This window comes from Apteryx rowi, unplaced genomic scaffold, assembly GCF_003343035.1.
Source record: "Apteryx rowi isolate R43461 unplaced genomic scaffold, aptRow1 scaffold_48, whole genome shotgun sequence".
In the NCBI taxonomy this organism is placed as follows: Eukaryota; Metazoa; Chordata; class Aves; order Apterygiformes; family Apterygidae; genus Apteryx; species Apteryx rowi.
Window position 1 is genome coordinate 969060 of NW_020450738.1, and position 25360 is coordinate 994419.

The 25360-nt window shown below is 40.1% G+C and overlaps 1 protein-coding gene across 2 annotated transcripts in view; it reads right to left on the reverse strand.

Moving 5' to 3' along the window:
* The window catches only part of PPP3CA (protein phosphatase 3 catalytic subunit alpha), a 159629-nt gene that overhangs the window by 56006 nt on the left and 78263 nt on the right, over positions 1-25360 (reverse strand). For both annotated transcript variants that reach the window (XM_026078460.1, XM_026078461.1), the window contains exon 3: positions 6562-6686. In XM_026078460.1, the coding sequence (XP_025934245.1) occupies positions 6562-6686 (125 nt within the window). The remainder of the gene's footprint in view (positions 1-6561; positions 6687-25360) is intronic.

Consider the following 25360-nt stretch of genomic DNA (forward strand, 5'->3'; position numbering starts at 1 on the left):
ATTTACATACAAAAAAGTCCAAAGAACATCATGAGCAGATATTCTGGCTTTATATTTTAACTATGGTTTAAATACTGTACTTCTTTTTTTTTCCTTTAAACCAAAGTCAACAGTCTTACGATCATTTATCTGTGTTGTAAATCTGGTTTTACAATCTCCAATTATTTAGTAATGCTGCTTCCCAATAGCAAAATTTAAAAATCTCCTTTTTATTTTCTTCCAGGTTTTTCCGTCAATATCATTATTCATCAACCTTGCTTTGACCCTTCAAAAAATGCACAGCAGTGACCTTACAATCTGGGCATCCCTAAGGTATTTTTGGCCTGTCTCATTTCTTACTTCATAGTATTGAAAAAACGGATAGGTCTCTTGAATGCCAGGCCTTGGCCTGCATCACTAGCTTACATGGTTAGTATCTTTCAGCTATTGAAACAGCAGATATGTTAGGTTTACCAGGAAAGAGATAAACTACCTCCCAGCTGCCACAGTCAAGCTGTTTTCCTGCTGAGGCTCCAGGCATCCTCACCATCAGGCAAAATGCCCTGTGAAATTAAGTAGCGGTAAGCCAAAGGTATGTATGGTCAAGACTGACTAGGGATTTAACTCAAGAGTTGCAGGCTGTATTTGAGCCTTCTTACAACTTGAAACCTCAGCACCTTCTGAAAGGGAAACCCAAAGCCCCAGACCTCTTGCATGAATCTCAAGTTACAAGTAACCTTGAAAATTACTGATCATCACCGCAGGACTACAGCCACATCCACGGCAACACCCGGAACGCAGTACTCTAACTTTTGTCTGCTCTTTCTCTGATAGTGCCAAGAGGAAAAAGACGTGGCTCCCCGTTTGCTGTGTGGCTTGGTGCGAGTCCCGAAAGGTGAGCTCTCTCTCCAGAGGGCTGGGCCGGCCAGGTGCTCCCCAGCAGCTGAAATCAGCTGCCAGCACACACAAGGTCATTCATACTGGAAAGGATCATTTGAGCCACTCACTAATAATGTCACTACACATGCTCTGTAAACTAGGGCATAGTATATTAACAGAGCTTATTCACACTGTAACTAACACAGACCTTGCCTAAATATAAAAACTGCACTGATTTAGCTGCACTGAAATAATTACGCTATCACAGTACCTAGTAGGGATACAGCTTTCTAAAGGGGAATAACTATCCCAGCGGAAGCTACGTACCTTTACACGTATAACTGCATTCACACTCCTGGTATGAATATGTATTATGCCTCTTATTTCAGGAACAAATAGAGATACACTGCATCCATAACCAAAATAATTACAAGCAACACAAATTCTTGCCATTCCTGAGCTACCATCCCTTGAGCACAAGGAAAGAGAACTCCAAACACTACTGAAAGATAGGTTAAAAAAAAAAAAAAAAAAAGGTATCGACTTCACTGCAACCTGGCTTTCGTTCTGTGGTTGCCAACATCCAGGGCATGAAGAAAAATCTCTTCACTTTAGGCTCTGCTGCAGAACAGAGATAAGGCAGTACTCAGAGCAACCAGAATGTCTTCAATGACAGCTTATGGTCCAGTGGACTTTTTGCTACTGTGCTTCTATTTTACCTGTTCTGTGTGTTTTAAAAACCAGTGCCCATGTATGTAGAGGTTACATATTTAAAAACAAAAAGCCTACTGCTGTGGAAATCAAATTCTCATGGAGTAACTGTTTTTAATAAGCTATGCAAGAATTACTTTTTTTTTTTAAACATCTGTTGAATATTCCCAAGCTGCTTTAGGATCTTGTTTTCACACTTGCATGGTACTTTACCAACTCTAGACTTTAATTATTGAAACACTCTCTTCTAGCTAGTCTCCCAGATGACTTTGTTTAAAATGATCACATTTGAAACACTGCTACTTGCCTTATTTTCTTTTCTAGTGCTCAGACCACATTACTCCCATTTCAGCCTTGGACCTCAATTTAAAACCAGACTGGACAAGCAAATTCTTTTTCTTAATTTTTTTTCCTAATTAGCACTTTAAAAATTGATATCTAAGTGCCAGCTCCTAGCTCTCCTTGTCGGTCCTTGTGGCCTGGCCCCAGCTGTGGAAATGGGTCCCACAGAGTGGGACAGAAGCAGCGAGGGGAAAATGGGGCAAGTTACCTCCATGGCACTAGCCCATGGTCTCTCCCTGCATCCAAAAATTTTTGGCATGCGGTAAGGGCAGCTGAATTGCTGAACTATTGAATATTCGGGCTCTGAGAAGCATTCCCCAGCAGGAATGAGATCTTACAACGTGCAAATTGTTGATACAGGGAAACATATTTGCTACTGCCAGATAGAAGAGAAGGGCAAGGAAATTTAGGATAATTAAAATATTAGTATTCTCTGCAAGAAGAGAATAAAACTGACTTTGTCAGTAAACTCTTCCCACTAGCCAAAAATATTTTAAATCAAGCTGTTTATTGGGAAACGTTAACACACTACAGCAATGGAGGACACTGGAAGGTGTTTATTCTTCCAAAAGAGTTCCAGAAAGTGCATGTGGACTTGGGAGACGATAAACACACACACAACTTAACCAGCATTTTCTTCACTCCCAGTTTACTAACAAAAATTTACCATGTGCAGTTTTTTTCTTGGAAGAGACCAGTTAATAATTTCTAGAAGTTCATGGAGTTCACAGAAAAGCACCAGATGCTTTTTTAATTGATGCTAGGTCTGACAGTTAAATTCCTGATGTTCAGACTCTCTCCAAACATCTCACTTTGCTCTTGCTAGAAAAATACCACAAAAACAGTTTTTCTCTTCTGGAATTTCAATGTTTCCATCTTGGGAAATGAAGAAGTATGCATGTTTTGAACCTCAAAACACAACTCCAGTTTTGTTTGTTTTGAACTTTGGCTTAATTTGCAGTATCTTAACTACCTGCTCTGTCAAAAATGATCAGAATGTACCTTGTGATATGCGATTAAAATTTAAACCCGCATGGTTTTAGGTGGGACTGAGCAGGAAATTTCCAACAGTTCACTTGTACAATATTACACTTGATATTTACTGTGATTGTCACTTTTCAAACAATTTGCTGAAAAACAATCTATATGTATACTCCTCTCCAGCACATCGCATTTATGTCTCACGTTCAAAAGAGAGTTTTCAGACTCAGGTAAAGATATATCATTCTTCCTTACAATCCATTCCTGCAGAATCACTTATGCTCTAACTATTCCTTGGATTTAAAAAAAGCCCTCTGTTTTGATCATTTGGGTTACTTTTATTCATGACCATTAACTTGTTTGAAAGTCAGAACTGAGGGGTTTCTACTCTGGAGTCAAAACCCTGGAACAAGCACAGCATGGAAATGTTATCAGTTACAGAGTCTAGGAAACAAGTGCACCATATCAGACATTGCAACTTGCAGAAGACTGTTATTCCAAGAGGAAAAATGCTCAGGCTCCGCCAAAAGGTCAAATGGAAAAGGGAGTGCAGCTGAGGGATAAAGATGCGGTCCAGGCCAAGAAACTGTGCCTCGTCTCACTCCATCTAGCGTTCTGGCATTTTTGTTTGATCCATCTACCTGTTCCACCTTCTTTAGTAGTCTCTGATCCTGCAACGCCTTATTTAGACCTAATCTGAAAGGCATAAAACACCCTCTCTCCGAGCAATGGAACTAACTCATTGGTAAAATGGATCACACGTGTGAAGGATTGATTGAGCTTTTAGATGCAAAGCTCTATGGGGCAAGGACTGTTATTTCTACTGAGTGCCTTATGCAAACACTTTTCTCTTTTCCTCTCTGCATTATCAAAGGCCTTCCACCTACCTTATGCAATTTCTTCTTCTTCTGCTCTTAATGATAATAGCTTACATTATATAGTACCTTTCATTCAGAAGAATCCCAAATGCTTTGCAGCCCACAGACAGGGATTATCTCACCCACTGTCACAATTCAGCTTGGTCTAGGCTCAATGGTGTCGGTTTTACACTAGACAGCGTCACACAGCAATTGAAGGGATTATTTAAGGCTTACATTACTGGTGATTAGTACCTTTGACCACCTACTTAACCTGCGCTTTTTGGAAAGACCCAACGCTGCAATAGTCTCATGTCTATATTGGCAGAAAGGGGAGTGCAACAGATAAATGGATAACAAAGTACATGGGGCGACTGATGCAGTGAAAATATGTACTGAGATCAGACTAGGACAGTTTACTACCATGCCTTCTAAGCAAGCTCAAAATACTGGTAGAGCTGGTGCCTGTCAGACATACTCAGGACCCCTTCTCCCACCAGGAGCAGCCCCGCAACCTGCCAAATTGCATTCCTCACCATTTTCCCTTCCTTGTCACCATTTATTATGCTACACAGAATAAGTAGTTTATGCTTGAATGCACAGCTCTAACTCCGAATACACTTATAAAACAGAAACCCGCCTTTTCTTTTGAAGGCATTCTTTAATCAAGGTGACAGGTGGGGACAATCAGTTACATGACCAAAGATGCAGTAATTTGAGAGCCTTAAATACAAAAAGGGATAATAAAAGTGTCAGTTCAGATACTTCCTTTCTGCTGACAGATGCCAGCACTGCTTCAGTGAAAAAGGATGGAAAACCTAAATGCAGAATATAATTTACTAAATATATATGTGCAGACTATTAAATGAATAACTTCAAGGAATTTATTTTTTCTGTCCCCCCCCTTTCCCACAAACAAGTTATTTCACTTTGTGTTATATCACTTGTTCTCATCTTTAATCAGCAATAGCCCTGGGGTAAACTTTGGCAAATTCAGACACACACTTTAAAGTTGAAGCAAAATCATTTGTTCTATTTCTTATATAAAAACATATACAGAAGTGAAGATAAAACTCTCATCTTCCAGATACAACACTGGCTCAGTCCAAGTCTGGAGGAGATAGGAACTAGGCTATCACAACTGACAATAGTATTTCAAGATTCAGCTGCACAAGAGTTTAAGCCTGTACAGCCAACTTCCACATTCCCAGCCTTCCCCCACCAGTCCAGCATGGGGATCCAGGACAATAATGATACAGCTCACAGCTCAGCACGGATCAGACAAGGGAGAGAGCAGGCACACATGGCTCAAGGAAAGGCATGAACACAGTGTTGACTTGGAGGGGCTCAAAGGGCTGTGGAACTAAATCCTGACTATATTAATTATGAGACCAGTCAAAGCATGATTTATGGCAGGTGGACAAAATAACCTTGCAGTGCTCGAGTTTTTAGAGCATTTGCATTTGAACTGTGTATTTCTACTTGCAGGATGTGCCACTTCTGAAGATTCAGTTTAAAATAAATTTTAAAATGAACTAATAAATCAAAAGTATTTTTATAGAACCTTAAAAATAAGGACCTTCTCTTTATACTGTAAATATAAAATTGGCAGGATAATGCACTAATCCACTTCAAAAAACACACTACAAATAGCTCAGCTGTTTGTGACTACATATTTTTATATCAGTATGACAACAATGTACTAAGGCGCCATGATCTGCCTTCAGTGGTGCGTGTAAAAATGAGACAGGAGTACACGTGTTCTTGTATGCTGCCAGTGTATCTAGTCACAGATACACGACCTCCTATCGTAGGACCTACACCACTTCTAATAGATAATGGCATTCTCCCTGAAGTCAAAGAGAGTTAAAGCCTGGACTTTTCAGAGAAAAAAAGCCAAGCTGTAGCTCAAAAGCTGCTGCAAAGGTTTCTGATTGACTGTTCAGGGACCAGCTCAGGTGTGAACCCGGATGAACAAAACTGGTTTTCTTAGACAATCATGGATCTCAGCTGTCCAGTTTGTTTTGTGAGCACTGGAACGATGGATTTGTTTCTTTGCATTTGACTCAGTCCCGGTCAAAGGCAGGCAGGCAGGCTAAACAGGACACACTTTTCCTTCATGGACTTTCCTTTGCAAGCCAGCCAGCCCAGGATGCTCATCATTTGACCTCCGCCTTCTATGACCTGATCCTGGTGACCTGCACCAGGTCTCACCACCTTCAAGCAGGCGTGTGTGCGTCACTTCTTCTCTGGGGATTCAAGTGCTGTATCAGGGCCAGAGGTCATCCGCTCCTGCAAACCATAGCTAACCAACACTCATTCATCCTCTCCAGCACAGCGTATTTTCTGCTGCCCCCCACTTTTTTTTTTTTTTTTTTGGTCCCATCTCCTCCTCCCGAGTCCTTCCACTTTCATAAGATTTCCCACCCAGGAGACTCGGATCAAATAAAACTAACAGCCAAACCAACCTGTGAGTTGTCCATTTTGCCTGTCTCTTTTCTAATAGCTCACGTCTCTTCGCTCTCTTTAGCTCGTACACACTGCAGAGCAGACTGCCTTCTGTGCTATATTTGGATGGTCGCTAGTAGAACTAAGCTCTGCAGCTCTCCAGCACAGACACACAGTGGGATTTGGCTGGATACCAAACAGCCTTTATGAAAACCCCAACAGTGACATTTAACATGGACTTCTCTTGTTCACAGTGGTATCCACAAAGAGCTTCAGTAATCCTGAACTGGTTAAACTATGCTGTTAAACATACACAATAGGCTGCAAGCAGTTTCACGGCCAAAAACAGAAATAAGGAACTTACTTCAATGCTGAAGTACCCTCTGTCCACATAGTCCCCCAGGAAGAGATACCGCGTGTTGGCAGGAGAACCTCCCACTTCAAACAGTTTCATCAAGTCAAAGAATTGTCCATGGATGTCTCCACAAACTAGAAGAAATAAAGAGCAATATTCAGTTTCACTATGCTAACATCATCTTAGGCCCATGCATTCTGAAGTCACTCTCCTTTATAAGAAATGCATTATGACAATTTTGTGTATCACCCTCTAGTTAAATGACCAGCGAGAGCTGGCTGCTGTTCAGAAGCTATTTTTCTATGATGTGCATCCGTATGTGTGTGCAAAAGGCTACCAACTAATTAAAGGAGAGCTGTTAGGCAAATTTGACTTATGTTTATTTTTACAGATACCTATTCATTCTTCCCACTGCCCTGCAGGGCACACAATATTGGCAATAGTAAAAAGACAAATAAAAGAAATCTTGAAAAAAAGAGTATGTCCAAGCAACCTTACTTCTTCCATCGGTGCCATTCTCAAACCCAGACGAACACCAACAGGCCTTCCACAGAAAGTGAAGTATGCCAGTCCCATATAAGCCACTGGCCAAACTGACAAATTTCTGACTTCCAGTTTCTTCAGAGCTGGAAGAAACTGGATAGAGAAGCGGCTTGCTTGCTTTCCCAAAGCATGTCTTACACAAGAGAATACTGATTTTTCATGCTTTAACCTTTATTCCTCTATTTAACCCCATACAATTCTGACCTGTTTTACCTCAATGAAGTCAACCTAACAAGCAACTTCTCTAAAAAAAAGTAGCTCTGTACAACCACAACAGGCAGAGCTAAGATGATGTGCAGCCGGGGTAAGAAGGGATGCCTCTTTTTGTGTCCTAGAGTTAACAGACTAGCCCTGCTACCTCATGAAACTTCACACTCAGCGGTGGGTGACTTTAAACATCTGCAGGAAGGAAGGCAATGCTTTTGGAGTCCCCCGTGGAAGCTGAACTAACAATGCTGTGTCAAAACCTGGTTTGTTTTGCTTTTTTTGTTTCCTCTGCCCAAAAAGGGAGGGGAGGGGAAGGAGAGAGGAAAAAAAACCCCCACACCCAGCTTAGGGCCAAGCCAAGGCCTTTCCAGGCAACAACCTTTAAGCAAGAAAACACTAAAAGCCTTAAGGCCTCAAACCAAAAGAGATAAGGGATCTCAAGAGAGAGTGCAGCTTGGTCCTCCAGGAGAGCGGGTATATAATGGACAAGTTTAGCCTGAGAACATGGGACAGAAACATCAGCCTTTGGCAGTTCTGTGCCTTTTCACCAACGCTGCTTTATTTCTAAGCTTAAAAATTATATACTGTGCTTCAACAGACCTGTTTTGTTACCACTGGATTTTTTGGCTTTTCATGAGCTCCTAAAGGAAAGTGGCTTCCTTCTCTTTGGGCCTGTTAGAGAAACGTATTCTTCACAGAAGGCTGCGGGACTTGGATTCCTCCCTCTTTTAGACTGGCTCTGCCTTCAGCAACTCACAAATCCTGATGTGCAAACTAGAAGGGTAATCGTGAAGAGGCTGAATAAACCAAGGGCCAGAGATCCTTATGCTCATCCTGCAACAGCAACACCACCTCTTATTTACAGCTAGGATAAATTCAGTAGATTTTGGATGCTCTCTTTGACGTAATGGTTCAAGCTTCTGTATTCAAATAGTGCCCTCCCTCGAGCTTTTAGGTGGAAATTGAGGCAAAGGTCTTTTTCTACCAAGGATAAGCAAACCTCAAAATTATTTCGTGCCATGGAGAAACTGAAGCCATGTCTCCACACATATATAAAAGTACTATATAGCAGCTGTAACACCAAATCCAACAAACTCGAAAGGCAAACAGTGTCCGTATTTTATTGTCTTTCATCACAGTCAAGTGTCGCATTATATTACTTCTATGGAATCAGGAAGTTAAATCACTTTTTTCAAACGTATACATTAACAATAAGATCACTATAATATTGCCACAGCATACAAAAACTAAAATCAATAAAATATACCAAAAACATTCATCTTGCAATCACTGCTTTCATGAATATTTATGTGAAATTACTGACACAATTCATGAATACTGGCTAGGTGAGCATCCTCCTATGGTAGCAACAGGGTATTTTCCCCTTAAAATAGCATATAGTATTCTTGTCATCACTGTATTACATTGTATAATCTTTTCTTCCTAGCTGATATAATTTAATTTCCATGAGTTTTAGATGAGAGCCTTCATGTTGAAAGCCATCAATAGTTGTAATTTCTAGCTAAGAATAATAGCTGCCATTAATTATGCAAAATAAATACTATTTAACTCCTCAAGTAATATAAAACCTGTTTCTCTAAAAAAAATTTATATCCTACAGAAAAATTCTAGTCACGTTTTACTTGAACCCATTACTCTACCGAGCCAATAGACACCACTTGACTCTACTCCTCTGCATGGACACTGTGGGAAGATGAAAAACATGTGTCGCGTACTGATGGCCAAACCAATCTGCTCTCCTAACTTCTAACAGAAAGGCTTTTAGTTATATAACTGTACAGTTCTACCAATTATCGCCCGCCCCCATTTGCTCCAACTGTAAAAATGTTAAGTTGAACAAGAGTGAAAGATTTTAAATGGATATAACTTTTGCGCTTTCACGAAAGCGCAAAGGAATGTGAACTTTTGTGGTGAGGACATGTGTGAACAGGCTTCTATAAGTGCACTGAGGCCATTACAGAGAAATCAAAGGTACAAAAGCTTTCTCCAAGTAGCTATATGTCCACAAATTTGTCACAAATCAGAAAAGCAAAGAGCAAAACAGTGAAGAGGGCAGAAATAAAAAAAATGCAGGACCCTGCAAACCACCAGTTATAAAATTCTGAATCGGACCTTAGAAGTAATAGTTGATGGAAATTCCAGGTATTTTGCACACAGTACCCTATTCTTCTTTCACTTGATATCATACCCAGAAACATATTCAGAAAAAGAAAGGAAAAAACAGGTGAGAGAAGGGAAAAAAAAAAAAAAGCTAGGAAGCCCTCAAGTCCAACCTTCCCAAGCTATTCAAGTAGTTCCAAAAGAGAAGTATAAAATCAGTAGATAAAACTAGGAGAGAGAACATTCAGAGTTAAGAGTTAATATTCAGATTTAATTTATTATGGTCAGATCCCAGAATTCCTATTGAAAAATCATAATGTCAAGTACAGATAATCTAATCACTGTTTTGCCTGGAATTGCATGAAATAGCTTATGGATCTTATACTTCCCAGGTTCTAGTATATACACCTAAAACTTCCCTTCAGTGTACAGTTTGCATACTCATTTTGACAGATGTTCTTGTTTAGAAATAAAGGGCAATTTCCTAAGAATTGCATGCAGTGCAACTCCATCTGTAGTTTGAAATTAACTGCTTTTAAAGCTATAGATCTACCTTCTTTTCCAACCCTAAACTCTCACACATCTCAAATCTGGAATATTTCTCAGGCAATGTTTCCACTGACTTACCACTTCCAGGGATCAGTTCAGGCAACAGACTTGTCGCCTGTGAATTTGCCTATCTGAACTGGCTGATACTGTGTACCTACACCACCTCTCACGGCAGCAAGCTCCAGAAGTTCACTCCACCCTATAGAAAAAAGTCCTTTATAACTGCTTTAAAATGATCTCGTACTCAGTTCATTCATGCAGCCAGAAGCTTTAAGAAGGACTCTCCTAAGTGCTTCTTACTCCTAAAACTCCTAAGAAAGTTTTTAGTGAAAACATAGGCCCCTTCAGCAGATTCAAATTCACAGGACTTCCCATGTAATTATTGGAGAAATCATGTTTCTGAATGGTTTTTCCCTACTTGTTATGATGGGTCCCTTAATCAATCCTGACTTCGAATTTAGCTGCTTCCAACGAAAACCCATTGGGCTGTACACTAGAGGACCAGAACTCTCCAAATGTAACTCACTATAACTGTCTATAAAATACTGCTTTATTACAAAAATGGAAATTGGGGAGAGGAGGAGGGGAGTTTTCTTTAATTGCCATCCTAATGCAAATTAACTTATGTTTCAGATGGCTTCACTGAGAGGATCTGCCTCTGAATTACATCAAAGGAACAAGCAATAGTGAAATAGAAACTACTACGTTAAAATTCTACTAAGATTGAAGGAAGCCCAAGGCTTAGCAGTGGTATTGCCAGCCTATTCATAGAAAACAAAGTGGTAGAGCAGTGATTTAGACTGCAATGATTACTGCCACAAACAAAATGTCTGAAAATGCTCTTCAGATTACTTAAATTCTCTTCGTTATGTACAGCTCAATCCATAGATTTTTTCCAACTGTGCAGTTTCCACATCAGCTGCATATTAAGAACAAAAATTATATGCATAGTACATCAAACACAGGGAATTCAAGCATTTTCTATGTGCAACAATTTACATATGCTGCACTTATTTTCTCACTTATCATGTATATACTTAATTGGCTGAATGTTGTAGTCTGATAGGAAGGTTCCGTCTGTACGTTTCAAATAAATTGAGTGTCAAGAGATTATGCTCCCAGCTTCAAATATCAGCAGGGATTAGGAGCACATCTGCAACACTAGATCATCAGCTTCAGAAGCCGCACCTGCAAACTTGCACAGTTACAAAAGTTAACAGGATTTTCTTCTTACTCAAAAATGAACCAAAGACAGCTTTAAACAAGAAGCTAACACTGCTGAGGGAATACTACCCACTGTTTGAAAACTTGTTCTTTTCCTTCACTGAGCTAGGGATGTCTCTGCACATAGCTCAGAGACTGTGCTTCAGCAAAGCAGCGTGCAAATCTTTTAAAATCTACAGGAAAAAAAACACTCCGTGGAGTTTCACTTTGGAATGCAGACTGTAAGGTGCAAAGGGGTTTTCTTTGCACAGTGTTTAGCACAAGTATAGCTGCTTATGTTTCCACTACTTAGCAGGTGCTTCCACATTGTCCAGAGACACCCAGTACTAACAGAGCCTTACTGCCAAGGGGACGAGCACATCATGTAAACCAACACGTGTCTCAGCTGGCTGGAGGGATGGTCTGAAAACTTTTGCATTTTCCAGGTCTCCTGGATAACACAGTGAAGAGGGTGCCTACCCTAATAAAGAGTATGCCCCAACCATTTCTCCAGGGGACTAGTTTATAGCAGTGAAAAGTTACCAAAGGCTGAATGAAGAAATCAAGTGAGGAAGGAGTGGTGGTGGACACACAAAAGGAACAACTAGATGGGCTTTTGCATTGGGGGAGTGGGCTGGGCTTACCGAAACAACTGATAGGAGGGAAAACACTTGAAAGAGCTATATACTTGAAATTTTCAGGGAATCTGTGCTGCAAGAAGAACTATGGCATTGCTCCTGAAGTGTTTAGCTATCAACCAGAAGGCTCTCATTTTTTCCCCAAGATTTAAGAAAAAGTCACAGGTAAAAGTCATGCATCTCACAATCTTCAAGCTTGAGTGAGCTTTATTTCCAAGTGTACATGTTTTTGAGGAATAACATATGTTGCCACAACAGTATGAAATGGTTAAAGTGTTGCAGGTTTTGTGGCACACAACTTTTTCTTAATTAATTACCAAAGATTGACTTTTTTTTTTATTACTTTTTGGAAAGCAAGAAGGAAAGAAAAATAGGAAGTGAAAGAAGAAACTTTAAAACTTTTGATCTGTGGCTGTTCCCCAAAACACTTCTCAAGACATAAAGCCAGCAGTTAAGTTATATACACTGCTTTATAGTCACGTAATTCTGTCTCTGCTTGTAAGAGAGGTGCTTAAAGAACTTGCAGACTTCATTACTTACTTACTCAAGTTAAAGTCGGAATCATTTAGACAGCTCAGTAGGTAACATATCATCTAAAGCAAACATCTAGACTTAACATAATGAGCTTTCATACGAATGTTTGTTAAACTAAGCGTATTTCCAAAAGAAGCATGATCTCATTTTTATTCATATCTGGTTACCTAACATGATTATAGTGGGCTTCCATCTATCTTTTTCTTCCAATCACTGAATGCAAAATTGATGACTTTACCACAGTTGAATTGGTATTAACAACAAACTGCAATCGTGTATTTTCATCAAGAGAAATATTTCATGAAAGAAAAAGCATTTCTCACGAAGAGGCTTGCTTCACCAAAGATGAAACAGAAGCCAGGTACCTACAGGTGCAGCAGGGAAACCCCCAAGTGGCCCGCCAGCTTCACATGTGGCAACGCTGCCGGGTTGCCCCCTTTCCTGCACTGTGCTAAGCCCGTACGAGTATGTCTGTGCAGCATGGCTTTCTGTGCAAGACACAAGAGCACTGGACTGTATTTTGCTCTGTGAACAATTAAAATGTCCATAAAGATCACCCCAAGCTTGCTCTTTGAATGGGAGTCAGTTTTCTCCCACTACCCCCGAAGGCTGGAACAAATTAATGACACTTGATTTGACAAGGCAGCATGAGCAAGAGCGGGGAAAGGAAAACAGCACATCGGAAAAGACCTTCAGGACAACCGTCATTTATACTCAGGTGAAGGAGGAAGCACAAAACTGCAGTAGCAAACCCTTCAGATATTGAGGCTACAAAAATATCTTCAGCAGAAAGTTTTTAAAAATAGCTCCTCAAAATTACTTTACCACTTGTTTCATGAAATTATTTGCAGTGTCTCCAAACAAAAAAACCATGTACCTAAACCTGGCAAGCAGAGCAGCTGCTTTGTATACAAAAGAGATCATCGGAAAGAACAGGATCTTAAGGAAACAGCCTCTACCAATGGCTGTAAAACCTACAAAGGCAGATAAAAGCACCCCCCTTCCCCTGCAGCCCTAGCGCAGCTGAATACAGGGCTATCGCAGCAGTGAGGTGGCAAACGGAAACTTGCAATTCCAGGTCAAAGTAATGTAGCAGGGTAGTAGGAGAATGGGAGTACAGTGAGTTTTTTTTTCYCCCCCCCCCCCCTCAGAGTTGTTGCAAAATCAGTGGGGAAAGGCTTTCATCACCCACATACCAGAAGATGCCGAATCAGGTCTTGGGGAGAGAAATGAAATGGGATGGGAGTAAACAGCGTTCCCCACCACACACCAAAGAACCATGACTGGCTCTTTCCCTGCCACCTCCAAGGTCAGCACTGCCCTGAGTATCTCCCACAGCAAGCGGGAAAGCAAACACATGGTTGTTATCTCTTGTTAACACCCCCTCAGTATCAGTGAGCAATGCTTGTTCCACAAATAACCCGATCAAAAGAATTACTCGTGAGCAGAGTGCTCCATTGGTGCATGGGTCAGGATTTCCAGCTCGTATCCTTAGATCAAGGTTATTTATAGCAGTAGGGAAATTCTCTTATCCTCAGTTTCACAGATGTAAAAAACAAAGGCCTGGCGAAGTTTAATAATTTATAAGGTCACAAGTTCGGTCAGTGGAAGGGCAGGGATAGCCATAGAGGGAGAGGAACGCAGCCTTATATTCCTTCATCCAATTCAGCTCACCAGAAGACAAGAGTTCTTTCAATGAAGGAGAAAGGTCCTGCACAGGAAGGAGGTATAGGCTGGCTTTAGACACAGGGCTTGAAATGAAACATGGGGAAGATGAAACAGGGTGAAACGGCAAAAAGGGCTTTTGAAGAAGAGAAGCTCAAATACACTCAGACTCTATGCAGAATGCACCACTCTAAAACTGTCTGAGAAAAAAAAAAGTGTGAAACTCAATGCTGTGTTTTATTCTGGGAATATCTTCTATTTGCTTAGCTTGGATTGTAGCTGATACGCCAGAGGGCCGATACACCAGAGGGCTGTGCTGCCATTCAGAGAGACCTGGACAGGCTGGAGAGGTGGGCAGAGAGGAACCTCATGAAGTTCAACAAAGGCAAGTGCAGGGTCCTGCACCTGGGGAGGAATAACCCCATGCACCAGTACAGGTTGGGGGTTGACCTGCTGGAAAGCAGCTCTGCGGAGAAGGACCTGGGAGTGCTGGTGGACACCAAGTTAACCATGAGGCAGCAATGTGCCCTTGTGGCCAAGAAGGCCAATGGTATCCTGGGGTGCATCAGGAGGGGTGTTGCCAGCAGGTCGAGGGAGGTGATTCTCCCCCTCTACTCAGCCCTGCTGAGGCCACATCTGGAGTACTGTGTCCAGTTCTGGGCTCCCCAGTACAAGAGGGATGTGGCACTACTGGAGCAAGTCCAGCAAAGGGCCACAAAGATGATTAGGGGACTGGAGCATCTCTCTTATGAGGAAAGGCTAAGAGAGCTGGGCCTGTTTAGCTTGGAGAAGAGAAGGCTGAGAGGAGATCTTATCAATGTGTACAAATATCTTAAGGGAGAGTGTCAAGAGGATGGAGCCAGACTCTTTTCAGTGGTGCCCAGCGACAGGACACGAGGCAACGGGCACAAACTGAAACACAGACACTTCCATCTGAACATGAGGAAAAACTTTTTCACTGTGAGGGTGACAGAGCACTGGAACAGGTTGCCCCGAGAGGTTGTGGAGTCTCCTTCTCTGGAGATATTCAAAACCCGCCTGGACGCAATCCTGTGCAATGTGCTCTAGGTGACCGTGCTTGAGCAGGGGTGTTGGACTAGATGATCTCCAGAGGTCCCTTCCAACCTCAGCGATTCTGTGATTCTGTAATATTGCCCAACACATAAAGTATGGGTTTGTTATTAGAATTATTCAGTGTTACATCCTTCTCACTCATCTGAATGAGGAGACATCTACTAGTAAGTATATTGCTGAATAATACTTTTCTAGAGTCAGCAGTTTGCCATTAAAAAGTAATTTGTAGCCTGTCCTTCGCAATTTAATGTGGTAATCCTTTTTGGGGGACCATTTGACTCCTCAGATCAGGTTTGGGTTTTTTTTGTTTTTTTTTGTTTTTTTTACAATTAATTTTTCTCTCAGCAGCGCAAACCCCAACCCCAGTAATGTTAAAACAAGAGTCACCTGTGTTTCACAGATATAGCAATAGATATATTAAGTCGCTCAGCAAATTCCCCATTTCTCTCCTACAGGTCAGAAGAGGTCTCTGTTGCCTGCAAGGGCACCGCATGGATGTTCTTCTTACTGTAGCATTTGAGAGCACCATTTCGCTAACACGCTGCAGTCTAATTACCTTCCAAGCACCCAACAATTTCCAGGACTGCATGGGTAACAACATTAGCGGGTTAAGCTTCAAAATATGAATGCCTGGCATCCAAAAACCCAACTGCAAAAACCTGATATTGGCTTGTAATATATTTTTTTCCTCTTTTACCTGAGGATAACATTTGTTGTCATAGTTTCCTCATACTGTGCCACTGCAGAACTGCTTTATGCTCCTTCCCACCCCCACGTGCCGTTTCATTAACAATCAGAACTGTTAGACAAAAAGCAGCCTTCTTCCTTCAGCACAACAATTTTTCTTATCAATGGGAGATAAACATTTACTCGACATGAACCAATGCATTTATTTCCTGTGGATCTATAGCCCTCTGCTCATATTTCCCAGAAACAGACATTAAAGGAAAATAAAAATACTATTTCTCATACTCTTGAAGTCTTAATAAGCAATTGCCAGCACTGGTAGGGATACTTGCAGGCATCCTGACTGGAAAAGCAAGCACAATTAGCTTCAAAGAAATCCTGTATTTGGGTTTAATGGTCTGTACTCAGAGCCATGGAGAAAAAGAACCAGGGGTGAAGACAAACTGAGGATTAATCTCAGCTTTTGCATCCATGCCTTGAATGGGCTCAAGCTACTGTTTTAACCTGACCTTTCTGTGATAGAGGTATTGATGAACTAAGAGGCTATATCCGAGACAGTGACTGTATGGGGGGGAGAGTAAAGTCAATACTTGCCAGCTGCCACCCTCTAACTCAAACCACACAGGACGACTTCTTCAAGTTAGGGAATCTAAAGCCCGTAACCAAATTCTTATGTAGACACTCAAGTAAAATTAAACTCTTTTTAAAGGTTATTTCCTAGTGACAATATCCAGGATGCACTGCAGTTGCATTGTGCTCAGTGAGAAACAGTTAACCTTTGAGGAAAATGCGTTTGAGAGAAAGCTCTCTATAGTAATTTCTGTTCTGGGAAGAGCTCATATTTCAATTAGTTAGGGAAGCCAGTGCGAGGAAAAGATGACCACATTAATTTCCTCCTGCTGCAAGCATATGCCTAAATACGATCGTGAGTAGGTGGCAAAATTCAGATGCTGATTCTAAATCAACATGACTATGTTAAGTTGTTGCTCTGCTTTCAGAAGCTACCACTATTCAAGAAAAAGGGATGATGCATTTTATGGGAGATTGAATTATTTTGTGATCTTCATTTCAAGTATATTTGAAACTGGTGAAAAATAAAGTTATATAGTAACTGTGTAAATTTTTTATACAGCTTCCTTGAAATGATCTTTAGAAAAAAATGACTTAGCAAATGTATTGTTTAAATACAGAACTGAAGAAAATTAGTCCAGAAAAAAACCTTCTATCACTTAGAGGCAATTATGAAAATGAACACAAAAACCCCAGGTTACATTGGTTACAGAACAGCCTTGATTATGTTTCTTTAAATAACCTTTGCTATTAGGCATAAAAAGAGTGGAGGCAAATTAGACAGGACTCTGGGTCGTGTTTAGGGGGTGACGACCCCTAACGCAGCAGGCAGATTTGGGCTAGCTCCTAACACTGATGTTGATCCAAATCACTGTGCTTCAAGTTATGTTAGGGGGACACAAACTAAACTGGTCCTCTGCTGGTTTTCCAGCTGACCACCCTACATCCCACATGGAAGGCTGCTCTGGGAGGGAGCAGCACATTGCTATGCAGAAACAGAGGTAAGAAAATGTCACCAAGAGAAAATAGCTTGCAAGAAGAACATCAGGTGGAAGAGGAAATAAAAGGGGAAAAAATATATTATTTTACAGAGTTGGTCTTTATGGTAATCTTATGGTCTTTAATCTATCAGTAATGTCAAATATGACATCCCGTCAGGTTTCTGATGCACAGTTAGATTTTTTTTTTATAGTTAGAGACCAAGCACTCCAACAGGAGGTTAATAAATGTTTAAATATCTTACCAATCAGCCAAGGAGGATTTCATTGGCTTTTGATCAGGCTAAATTTGATATGTGAATTAAGTATGTATGCCCAAGGATCTCCACAATCCCGCTCTTTGCGGCTGGGGGGATAAAGGCCTCCATGACCTGGCCCAGCCTCACTCGAGCCAATTCTATGAATGTGCAAAGGGCAATCATAAAATGCATAACATGAAAACACTCCTAAATACAGTTCCATATGTGACAAATCATCACAAAGACTTGGAATTTTAATAAAAACTATATGTACACCAGAGATCACATCCATAATTAAACCTCTGAGTCAGCTTTTGTAGCATTTTATATTTGCAAGAACAAGATTTTCAGGAAGTTCAGGGGATCTAGCTGCAGAGAGGTTTATTAATTTTGATGGGAGCTATGTGATTGTTTCTTCCAGAGCACTTCCCAGACTATCCGTTTTCAAAGAATATGGAATGAATTATTAACCACAGTACAGTGATGAGTATGTGAAAGTTAAGGTCAAGAAGGCACATATATCCAAGACACAGATTTTCAGTCAACTCTTAACTTGAAGGAAAAAAAAAATCTGTTGATTCGATGAGTCGCATGATTTATCTTGCACAGCTCTACTTGAAAGCACATTTGGACAAGAAATACAGAATCTCCACCACTTTGGAGTGCAGTGAAGTTTGGGGGCTTTTTAAGCTATTTGGAGAGTTTCTAGATTAAATTTTATCCTGAACACATACATAATCTAAATATGAAACACAGTGTTTATGTGACCTTTCAGAAATTTATGTTTTAAAACATAACATATATATGTTTAAATGCAGCACATATAATAAAGGAAGCATCTGTAAATCCAATGTATTTCTTCTGAAAGCAACAACATTCAAAAAATTTTTCAGATGCTTTTACCAGAAAAATAAAAGAAGAGGGGAGATTAGCCGCCCAAACAACAGATCTTTCCTGATAGAGCAATTCCAACATTAAACGAAAAAGAAGCAACTCCAATCAGCAGAAGGTAATTGCATTGTACGTCAGAAGAAAGAATTATCATCCTTTAATGCAAGATTATGGAAGTCGCATTAAAAAACTGAAATACAGATTTTTGCAAAATATGATACTGCAATTGTAGCTGTGCATTAGTCATGGGAGAGTAGCCATACCCATATGGCTACATCAAAAGATTGCTATACTAGTACAAATTAAACCTTTATATGTGATGTGATTTTAAAGATAAAGTGCCTAGCTTTACATACCACTGCTCTGCTGACCGCTGCAATACTCACCAAGCAGGATGCATTTGGGTCACCTGTTGTTACACAGTTTCAATGTTTTCCTACTTACATAGCTCTGAGGCTTAAACATCTTGAAAGCACACAGCTTCATGGTTAGCTAGCACCATTGCTTTCAAGTCAGCGGCAGCCCAGCTTGCATTCTGCCCCACTCGGTTCACACAGTCTTGCCTTTAGTTACAGGGATCTCCAAACTGCTATGAAGTAGATGGGTACGTTACTTCCTAAATTTGCATTTTGTAAAGTCACATTGACCAACAAAAAACCATTTTACATGTAACTCAGTATTTTACCATTCTTAAATCATATCAGTTGCCTGTAATAAAGTTTCTTGAATGTTCCTGAACATTTGGGAATTTCCTCCTGACTTTTCTTTCTCCAGATTTACCATCAACATTGCTGACATGGGTCAAGGGCTCCTCTCAGCTTTGTGACAGTACAAACAAGCGAAACTTCAGTTCTGCTCCTCACAGCCCGGGGGAAAGTCCTAACTTCTTACATCTGCTGGTTTTAATACTTAAGTTTCATAAAAATTACAATATGACAGACAAGAAAAACATTTTTTTTTCTTTGACTAACTGAAGCAACTTCTGATATAACGCCCCTTGGGCTTGCTCTTCTCGGGAGGCCAATGCGTGAACTGCTGCTAGATGCAAGCCTAATATTCCAGTTCTGTAAGGCCTGCATTTAAGGAGTATAGTACTGCTGAACAACTATCACTTCCAGTGCACCCATATAGGCAAAGCCATATTTTAGCAGGAGATGCTTTTTGTCCACAGCCTTGCTGAGCTAATACTGGCTGTATTTCCACAACACATTAGGGCAACTAGAGCTAAACATACTCTGTAACAAGCATTTTAAACCACAATGCACAAAGTCCTTTGAATACCATAGGTAACACTATTCTATCAAAGCATACAGCAAAAACATTTTAATCGGGCCAAAAGAGGTAATAATTTTCCTGTTTCTGTTCTGCACAAGCTAGGTCCTGGTGACATTTTTTAATGCAGCACTTTGTTAATGCAGTGATTGAAGAAGTGAAGCCCTGTACATTAAACTGTACTTTCTTCTTCCTCTTGTGCTCTGTAGAATGACTCATTTTGCAGAAAAGAACACTGTCTACTTTTGGCTAAGATAAAAGAGAGTATCAGTTTAACTCACTCCAGGAAATGTTCTTCCCAACTACTACAATACTAACCACAAACCTAACCATAACTTGCTTTACTTCTGTCCTACATAAAAATCCTTTTTACAACTTTACAATGTTTTTCTTTACTTTTGTCATCTCTCCATCTAGCAAGCGTGTCACAGGGCTATGGAGTCAGCATGCAGCTACAAGGACCATGAAAACATTCATGATTAAAAAAAAAGATCTGGCAAAAGGAAATACTTGGAAAAGCTCACAGCTACAGAACATTCCTTTTACTTGAAGGTCTCCATCTAGAGTGTTATTAGCCTGTGGGTGTTTGTGAATCTTCATTAACACTGAACTGCACATGGAAATGCCAGCACTAACATTTTCTGCCATCTCTTACGGGCTAGGTGATGCCATCGCAGGCTGGCAGGTTACAACCTGGCCTCCGCAGCACACATTTCGGCTGACCTCAGCTGGGCCACCTCTCATCAATACCAAAGAAAAGCATAAGAAAGTACACAAAACCACGGGCCCCCATCAAGGGGACCAGAAAGCACACAGCTGTGGGTGGCACTCTGACAATAAACTCTCACTAGAGCAATGAAATCATTGACTAGGATAGTGAATTATCAGTGATTTATCAACAAAACAAAAAACATCCACACATCCCCCCCCAAAGTAGCACAAAAAAATCTAATGTCAAATGAGAAAGCCAACTTTCTTGCACATTCAGGACAAATATACTAAGCCCAGCATCTCTGCTTAAATTTTCATGCAATGAAAGTGTGCTGACAACATTAAGGAAAACAGCCAAACAAAACTTCACTTTTCAAGTAATGAAGTTTTTGTCTGCATCTGCCTCCAGTTTGTACGGCTTTATGGGTTGGTTGATGCTTTCAGATGCTTAGCTTTTATGATTGTAGCTAAAAACATCAAAAGAGAAGTTTAAGAAAACTGGTTGTTACTTGTCTATGAGGGCTTTAAGAAAGACATTGCGGTTCGCATGGCGTAAGCCAGAAAGTTCAGGCCCAGCAGCTGGTAAGAAACCAGAAGGCCAAAGTTCTCACACAAGCTTTCAATAGACTTTCACTGCAGAAAGGGAGTCTCCCCCATTTTTAACTTATTTATTCCTTTATTTATTCATTCATTTGCTCATTCGTTCCTTTGTTTATTTTATGTCTACTTCCATTACTTACTATAATGTGTAGGTAGCTTAATTAACTGGCTTCTTTACAGAAGAATAGCTGAATTGCTTCCTTTTCCATTAATGACACATTTTCATGATGAAAAGTTTATATGAGTTTCTTTTACATGCATTTCAGGCTACTACAGTCTTAGATACAGCAAAGAAGCAAGAGGTCTTACTCCCAAGAAAATGCTGTCTTGATTTCACAGAACAAAATCTTTTGCCTTCTCACACGTTCCTCTGTGAAGCACAGGCTTCTGCTGCTGCTTCTCCTTTGCAATGGTTAGTACAACTGGCTGGTCAAATGTGGCTCCTGCTAGCCCAGTAATTCAAGGGCAACGATTCTCTCAAGGATTCATTATTGTCAAGTGAGAAACACATGCTAAGAAAAAAAATGCTCTATTTGCACTTCAGTGACTTTTCAGGCTGCTTGCTACTCCCTCTGGACTGCAATAGCATGGCTTGTGAAGTGATTGCAGCGGATAAACCTTACGGACACATAAAAATAACACAATTATAATGTATTTGTATGTTTGTTAAAGCTTGCCTGGGCTTAAATGAAGCTTTAGAAACTGCTTGGCAGTTTCTTTTCTGGCCTATTGAAACAGATCAAGTAATTAAAAACAAAACAAAACAAAAAACAACCTTAATCATAAACCCATATTTGTAACACCCAAAAGTTTTCATAGACTCTAAAACTTTTATAACTAATATTGTAATTGAAAAATTTATATGATTTTCTTCTATATATATTTCAATTTGAAATATTAAAGTGTTCCTGAACTTTGTACAGAAAATTTATTAGAGACCTTAGATAGAAAATAGTATACCTACTGTAAATAGCCTGCTGGAAAGCTGAAAAGCACACAGGAAAAAAAAGAAGGCAAATCAACAGCAGAAACTTCTTATCCAAAAGAGGCAGGACACATCATGGTGTCTAAAAATATGAGTCCATATAGACAGGATCTTATCTTCAGAAAAGAAACAAGACAGACAATCAGGTTTCAAAAGATCACCATCTACAAAAGAAAATAATTGTGCATCTTTCTTCTAGTGGTCTAAGAGAGCACAGGGCTATCTACGAAATCACAGGAAGCAGTACTGATGAATCTGCTATGGAAGTCAAAAAGAATGGGCTTTCAACCCGTTTTTCTCCTTTTTCCTGCATTCATTCTCTTAACTCAAAAGCATGTAGAGCTAGAAAGTATTTGAGTTTTTCCACCAAAAAATGAAAAAGTATGAAAATACTGATATAGAAGATAACTACTAGTTCTCTGGAACCGCATCTTACCAAGACCATGAAAGAGAAAACAGACCTCTACAACTACTGCTAAGAGGAGGAGACAAATGTCACTTTTGACAAATGTTACAGCTTTGTTTAAGAAGTAAAGTTTCAAAGACTACTTTAAGAGCTAAATAGGTGAAAAAAGTCTCCTTGGTTCATTTGAAACACCACTCCAGCTTGGATTAAAATCTTATTTAAAATACTCTCTGCAACTGGACCACATGAAAGATGGAACAAAAAGGCCAGAGCCATTTTGAGGACTCCTCTGAGAGGATTAAGAGGACTAGAAATCTGCTGCAGATGACACTGCTACCACATATTCCATCAAGGACTCACAAACCAAAGAGACAGCTACAGGGGACCCTGGGATCCCAATGGGGTCTAGAGGACACCTTCCTCCTCCAGGGTAAGGGCACTTGGACTTGTCCCTCCCAAGCCAGACAAGGAGCACCCTGACCTTCAGAGCACCTTACATTTGGTTCACCTTCTTGACCTACCTGTGCAGACAAGCTAGCGGCAGCAGTAAGGCAAAAGAAAGAGCAAAGCTGCAAGAGCCTTCCACGTGACTTCTGCAGTCTAGCAAGGCTTCGGTACCATACATGAAAAGAAACCTCGCAAAACCCAAAAAAGTGGTTTTCACTTTTTTCCTGTAACAATTGTTAAAGGTCAATGAACTTCTGTTAAGTGACAGTATTAATAGTATCTACACTCAAACCAAATTGGTTAAATTGCACATTCCTGGTGAGCAATCATCTAACCTTGGTAAACAGTGAGGAAAAAGTGCGATTTCATTGGGATCAAAGATTCGTAATATTCATTCAACTGCTTGTCTCAAGATAGTTCCTCGGCTGTCTTGTTGTATTATAACTGAATACAAATAGTTGTCCTAACAAAATTTTCTCTGCTGAAGAATATAATTTTTGCCCTTTTAAAACTTTGGTGGGCAGCTTACACACAAGGTACTTACTAGGGTTCAGCACTTCCTTCAAAAGAAAATCTTTACCCACTTACAAAACCCTTGAGTCATATAGGCCTTGTTTAGAAACTACCGTCTCTTTGGGAGGAAAAAAAAAAGCACTCCAGAGATACTTTAAAGAGGGGGAAAAAATAATAAACACTTGCTGCTTGTTTCCTGTTTTTTCAGGTACTCACAGTTAAAAATATGATCATCTTACTTGTCTTTAATCATGGTGTCCTTTCAGGCATAAAAATGCTGTCGTGAAACTTAACTAGTGAGACTCTCGCTCCTGAGCAGGCATTACAAGTTACAGTCATTAGCAATCAGACTAATCCTGTCTTCTTTCAGTAGGCCGTTCATATTTATGATTTGTGGGAATACTTAATACTTGACAAGTTAAAATACTTCTTCAAACTGAGGTTCTGTCTCTGTCAGCAGTTTTTATTTGCCACTTGCAACAACAGTATGTCTGGGAACTTTCTTCTTAAGTAAAAGGGTAAAGAACCAGCATTCAAACTATCTTTTGAATGGACTGTAGGGCTGCTGCTCTTTTCAAGACATGGATGCTGCTTTACAGAACCAGGCTCATTAGATAGGAGAACATAAATCATTATTACAACAGGAAATGGACTGCAACATTTAAAATTCAATTAGTGACAGTGCAAGAATGCAGTAAGCAACAAAACTCTGCTTTTCTCCTTTGAACTAGGAATTTACTAGGAGAATCAGCAACATGGTCTGTATTATTTTTTCTATTTCAGTTTGTTGGCAAATCAGGAAATATTTCTACATAGTAAAATGCAATAGTAAAAGATTGGTTAACTTAAATGACTGGTTAACTTAAAAAGCAATTTCTATTTCAGAATTCAATATTTTACTCCCAACAGAAACACTTTATTTTTTTTAATCACTTACATACAGTATTATAATTTTCGTTATTGAGTGATGCTGCTAAGTTTTTGTGTTACTAACCAGCATGAAGTCATTGTGTTAGTCTTTGTACACATCTGAACGTTACTTTAAACTGTATCTTAATTCAGTGAACCATAAGAAACTGAAAATTCCTATTCTGGAATTGCTAAAGGATACATTAATCAAAAGAGAGAAACAGTGCAAGCAGTGGGAGAAGGGAGGAGAGTGCCAGGTGCGAGAAAAGTACTTACGAGATGGGGAGAGACAAGGCTGCCTCCCGCCCGACCTTGCGCTGCAAAATCTTTCATCCCCGTGGAATCACGGCCGCTCGGGCCGCGAGTGACACGCACTCGCCAGTTTTATAGGCATCTTTCTACTCAGCCCGGTCTGGTGCTCCTCAGGTTACCACACCCATGCAACACACACGCTTCTCAGAGCTGCACAACGCCAAATCAGTACAAGCCATATGGATTTTTCTATAAATAATCATTTTCTTATCACCAATTCCACATATAATTCATATCACTAACTCTGTCACCTCAGATTCAGGTTCTTAACTGCTTCCTTCATTGTAAGTTTTTGTAAAACAAACAAACAAACAACCCCCCCCCCCAAATCTCCAGTTCAGAAAACTGATGTGTCTGAAAAGTTAGCATGTAAGAAGCTAAAATAGGTAATGCTGCCTAAAGAACATGAAATACAAGGAAGAAGCGTATGCCAGATTCTTGGATTCACCATGAAAGCAAATTGTCGCTGGCCTATGGACAGACAGGTCTCTTTCCAACTTACTGCCTTTGAGGAAAGGTGACTTGGTTAAAATAATCGTCTGATTCCAGCGTCATTTAAACACACCAGCCTGCCATCAAAAAACCCACAGTCATGAACAAGGGAGGTGCATGGAGCAGCTCTTCCTTATTAAATTACTGAGCAATATGATCTTGAAATGTTAAAGCATGGCTTTGTTCACAGTCTGAGAATTAGGTGCCTCATAATTACATAATCCAGAAGTATTAAAGGAGCT